This window comes from Cebus imitator, unplaced genomic scaffold (assembly GCF_001604975.1).
Source record: "Cebus imitator isolate Cc_AM_T3 unplaced genomic scaffold, Cebus_imitator-1.0 Scaffold529, whole genome shotgun sequence".
Classification (NCBI taxonomy): domain Eukaryota; kingdom Metazoa; phylum Chordata; class Mammalia; order Primates; family Cebidae; genus Cebus; species Cebus imitator.
In genome coordinates, this window is record NW_016107844.1 from 1,238,508 (window position 1) to 1,243,645 (window position 5,138).

The 5,138-nt window shown below is 37.3% G+C and overlaps 1 protein-coding gene across 9 annotated transcripts in view; it reads right to left on the bottom strand.

Moving 5' to 3' along the window:
- ACAP2 (ArfGAP with coiled-coil, ankyrin repeat and PH domains 2) overlaps positions 1-5,138 on the bottom strand; it is a 166,071-nt gene that overhangs the window by 115,873 nt on the left and 45,060 nt on the right. For all 9 annotated transcript variants that reach the window (XM_017514599.2, XM_017514602.2, XM_017514600.2 and 6 more), the window contains exon 2: positions 100-157. In XM_017514599.2, the coding sequence (XP_017370088.1) occupies positions 100-157 (58 nt within the window). The remainder of the gene's footprint in view (positions 1-99; positions 158-5,138) is intronic.

Below are 5,138 nucleotides of genomic sequence, written 5' to 3' on the forward strand. Positions count from 1 at the left end.
AAAAAAAAAAAAAAAAAGCTAGCTGTTATTGTAGGTACTAATCATTATTTATGGCGAACAAGAATCAATGTTTTAAAAAGCTAAACATGTAAAATTTACCTTATCAAGTTTTAGTTCCAATTCTGCCACATCACCTTCTACTTCTTCCAAAGCTGCCCTAGAAAAATTAAATATAAAATAAGTTATTCCATTTGTTCAAATGTATACTTTACTCTTGAAAAATAACTCTAAATGAAAAGATAGATATGAATGCTTAAAAATTACACTTCACGTGAAGTAATAATTACCTTGGAAATTCAGTATAAATACTTCAGAATCATGCAATACAACAGATAATACAATTATTGTTTAGGACAATGGGAGAACACATTAGGCTAATATATACTCAAAGCATTAATATTATTCCAATTAATAATGCTAAATACAATTATTTAGCATGCACTTTTTACACAAAAGAGAAATTTTAAAGTTGAGATGTACGAAGAATCACATTTCTTGGTAACAAAGCACATGCAACCAAACTGCAAGGCATTGTTGGCAACCAAAAAGAAAGAAGAAATAGCTCAGCAAAATATCACCCTTATCTAATGCATCATTTTGTTTCCAAAGCGTTTTTTTGTTTTTTTGAGACAGAGTCTTGCTCTGTCACCAGGCTGGAGTGCAGTGGCACAATCTCAGCTCACTTCAACCTCCTACTCCCAGGTTCAAGCGATTCTCCTCACTCAGCCTCCTGAGGAGCTGGGATTACAGGCGCGCACCACCATGACCAGCTAATTTTTGTATTTTTAGTAGAGACGGAGTTTCACCATGTGGGCCAGGATGATCTCGATCTGCTGACCTCATGATCTGCCCGCCTTGGCCTCCCAAAGTGCTGAGGTTACAAGCATGAGCCACCGCGCCCAGGCTTATTTTTAATCAGCACCTAATTTTTGCCTCTCTTCTTCTCCTAGCAATATAATTTTGACACAGAAAAATCTGCAAATGTTAGACTATGTAAAATGCAGAAACCAAATAATTAGCCAAATACTCTTATTGACAAAAGAGAACAATAAAATTATAATACCAGTTTAGCACTTCATATCACACTACAAGGCAATATTTCAAAATCGGAAATTTGTCTGAAACAAAATTATAGCAACTAAGTTTTTAGGGAAAATAACATTTTCCACTTAAGAGTATGTAATTCATGTACTTTAAGTCATTTATGCCATTTTCATATATCTACTTGATAAATAGCAATTCTCAAATAGCTATTTTAAGATTTAACTAATTTTTCTTAAGTTGGATAGTAATGGAGATTTACACTGAGTAAGATATTCTCAGGAGACAGGCCTAAGATAAAAACTCTATTTCCAGAATGAACATGGTGGCTCACAGCTGTAATCCCAGCACTTTTGGGAGGCTAAGGGGAAGGACTGCTTGGGCCCAGGAGTTCGAGACCAGCGTTGGAAACACAGGAAGACCCCGTCTCTGCAAAAAATAAAAAGATTAGCCAGGCGTGGTGGCACACGCCTGTAGTCCCAGCTATTCAGGAGGCTAAGTGGGAAGATCACTTGGGCCTGGGAGGTTGAGGCTTCTGTACATCCCTGACGCAAAACAAAACAAAAAACTCCATCTCCTGAACTCCCACTTCACCTCTGTGTGACCTCTGAATAATCACTTTATTGGCTTGTGATTCTAATTCTCCACTGGGTAACATTTATTTTTAAAATAAGAAAATAACTATGAATTATTGAATAAAGAAACTATGATAAAATGAGATGCTCTAGCATATGATTCGAGAAAATGGAAGGCGTTGCACTTCGTAGCACAGAAACAGAAATACTTCTTCCTAAAAGCTTGCCATTTGCTTCAGCAAAGTTTTTCAAACTATGCATTGTCCCCTTAACCTAGAAAACGTTTTTCCTTCACATCAGTCCTCCGTCCCTTCACCTATTCAACATTTAAAACTTAATTTGCACAAGAGAACAAATGTATGTGTATGAGGATATTCACTGTTAAAGGATTAAAAACCTAGATGTGCAGCAATAGGAAATAATGCAAATAAATAAATGCTATATCCACACCATTATGTGAGGCTGCAAGGTTTTAAATGAGGTTAATGTATATCCACTGATATGGAAATATGCACAGGATAGAGTACTACACGGGTGGAAAAGCTAGCTACAAAATAAGCATAGCATGAGCTCAATTTGGGAGTAGGGAACTGTTGGGATATGCATTTTTAAGTAACTTTTAAAGCTAATAAAGGGGAAAAAGAAGTTCAAACACCACCTCCCCAAGATATGGGTTCTCTTGGAACCCCTCAACCACTCAAGCTGAATGGCATACCCCTGCTGTGTGCCTCTAGCACCTGACGCACGTCTCCATCACTGTGCACTTCACTCACTAGTCTCTGTTCCCCACAGCAGTACACTCAAACAAAATGTTTGTTGAGTCAAGGAAAAAACACACTAAGTACTTTATTTGCCAGATACTCTCTTCATTTACATTTTAACCTTTATTTACCTTTACTCAATCTTCCATTTCTTTCAAGCAAATTAGTTGAAATGACAGTTTGAGATTTAATCATTGGTTTTTATTAAACAAATGGGTTGGTAGAAACTGTATGTTACTTCTCCAATCTTATTTCACTGCGGAATTCTACTAATTCACTTTGTGAAACAATACTTTTAAAGAAAGGTAAGAGGCAAGGCATGTGGTGGCTCATGCTTATAATCCCAGCAGTTTAGGAGGCTGAGGCGGGCAGATCACTTGAGGCCAGAAGTTCTAGACCAGACTGGCCAACAGAGCAAAACCCAGTCTCTACTAAAAATACAAAAAGTAGCTTCAGGTCACAAGTTTGAGACCAGCCTGGGCAACAATGCAAAACCCAGTCTCTAAAAAAAATGAAAAATGAAAAACATCAGCTAGGCATGGTGGTGTGTGCCTGTAAATCCTAGTTACTTGGGAGTCTGAGGCAGGAAGATTGCTTGAGCCCAGGAGTTTCAAGTTACAGTGAGCTATGATTGCAACACTACACTCCTGCCTGGGCCACAGAGCAAGATCCCATCTCATTTAAAAAAAAAAAAAAAAAAAAAAAAAAAAGGTAGAAGGACTAAACGAGGACTTTTCATATCATCAATCACAGTACATGACACAAAGAACAAAACCAATTTGCAGATTCTATCTCTCCTTTAGCTCACCGCTGAGATGACTTTTATTCTTTAATGAGATTGAACCATTCTGGAACATATGTTTAATAAATCAATAAGTGAAACGAAACAATTTATACAACAATCCTTCAAATATTAAATGATAGATATTATTTCTCATCAATCCTCCCAAATTTTTACTAAGCATATAACTTTTATAAATATGCAAGGTATTAAAGAGGCCAAAATTATAGACCCCTACCCTCCATAGCTTAAAATTTAATTTTAAAATATCAAGTTATACACACATTAGCAGTGAAATAAATGATTGAGCAGCAAAACGAACAAAACAGAATAATATGGGAGATAATGTTAAAAGAAATGGAAGTAAAGAGAAGACAATGAGCACAGTCACAAGGGTCATCAAACAATTACCCAACAGAGAAGTTTGACCTACAACCTGTTTTTACACAGTCCATAAGGTAAAAATGGTTTTTACATTTTTAAGTGGCTGAAAAATACCAAAAGAAAAATATTTTGTGACACATGAAAATTATATTAAACTCAAATTTCTATCCCTCTAAAGTTTCATGGAAGCAGAGACAAGTTAATTCACTTCCGTACTGTCTACGGCAGCTTTCACACCTTAATGGCATAGTTGAGTAGTTGCAAGAGAGACCATATGGCCCATAAAGCATAAAATATTTACTATCTGGCCCTTTACAAAAAAAGTTTACTGATCATTTACATCCATTATGAATGAACGTGTTTTTATAAACATAAAAACACTAATGAAAATCTTTTCTCATATATGAAATACACATAAGAAAATAAAATTTGGACTTAGCTCTAGCTGTCTAAGAAGCTGAATAAGCCCAGAATTCAGAAAAATAGACACTTTATTTTTAATAACAATACCTTCATTCTTTTATCTATTTATGCATCATAGTTTTTTATTATCGGTTGAGACAGTCGTTACTTTAAAACAAAAAACTAGAAGAGAAGCTGGGTGCAGTGGCTCACACCTGTAATCCCAGCACTTGGGAGACTGAGGCAGGAGGATCATGTAAGGTCAGAAGTTCAAAACCAGCCTGGCCAACATGGTGAAATCCTGTCTCTAATAAAAATATCAAAATTAGCTGGGCATGGTGGTGGGTGCTTGTAATTCCAGCTACTAGGGAGGCTGAGTCAGGAGAATCGCTTGAAACCAGGAGGCGGAGGTTGCAGTGAGGTCAGATTGCACCACTGTACTCCAGTCTGGGCCACAAGAGCAAAATGCCATCTCGAAAAAAAAAAAACTAGAAGAGAAAAAAATCCAATGGCAAGTTTAACACCAAGACATGGCTAGGAAATGAATGAGGCTCAAAAATAGAACTCTCTTCACTCAGATAATTGCATATCCTTGTAGCAATGAACTTTTTAAACTACTGTTTGTAAAAGAGTATACATTAAAATGAATAGCTTGTGTAATATGAGCATTACATTTATAAAACAAAATTACGTGAAAGAAAAAAGAAGTATGGGCCGGGCATAGTGGCTAACGCCTATAATCCCAACACTTTGGAGGGCTGAGGCAGATGGATCACTTGAGGTCAGGAGTTCCAGACCAGCCCAACCAACATGGTGAAACTACATCTCTAGTAAAAATGCAAAAATTAGCCAGGCATGGTGGTGGGCACCGCTAATTCCGGCAACTAGGGAGGCTAAATCAAGAAAATCACTTGAACCCAGAAGGCAGAGGTTGCAGTGGGCCGAGATCACACCATTGCACTCCAGCCTGGGCCACAAGAGGAAAACGACATCTCTACTAAAAATACAAAAATTAGCTGGGCCTGGTGGTGCGTGCCTGTAATCCCAACTATTCCGGAGGCTGAGGCAGGAGAACTGCCTGAACCCGGGAGGCAGAGGTTGCAGTGAGCAGAGATCACGACACTGCACTCCAGCCTGGGAGACAGAGTGAGACTATGTCTCAAAAAAAAAAAAAAAAAAAAAAAAAAAAAAAAA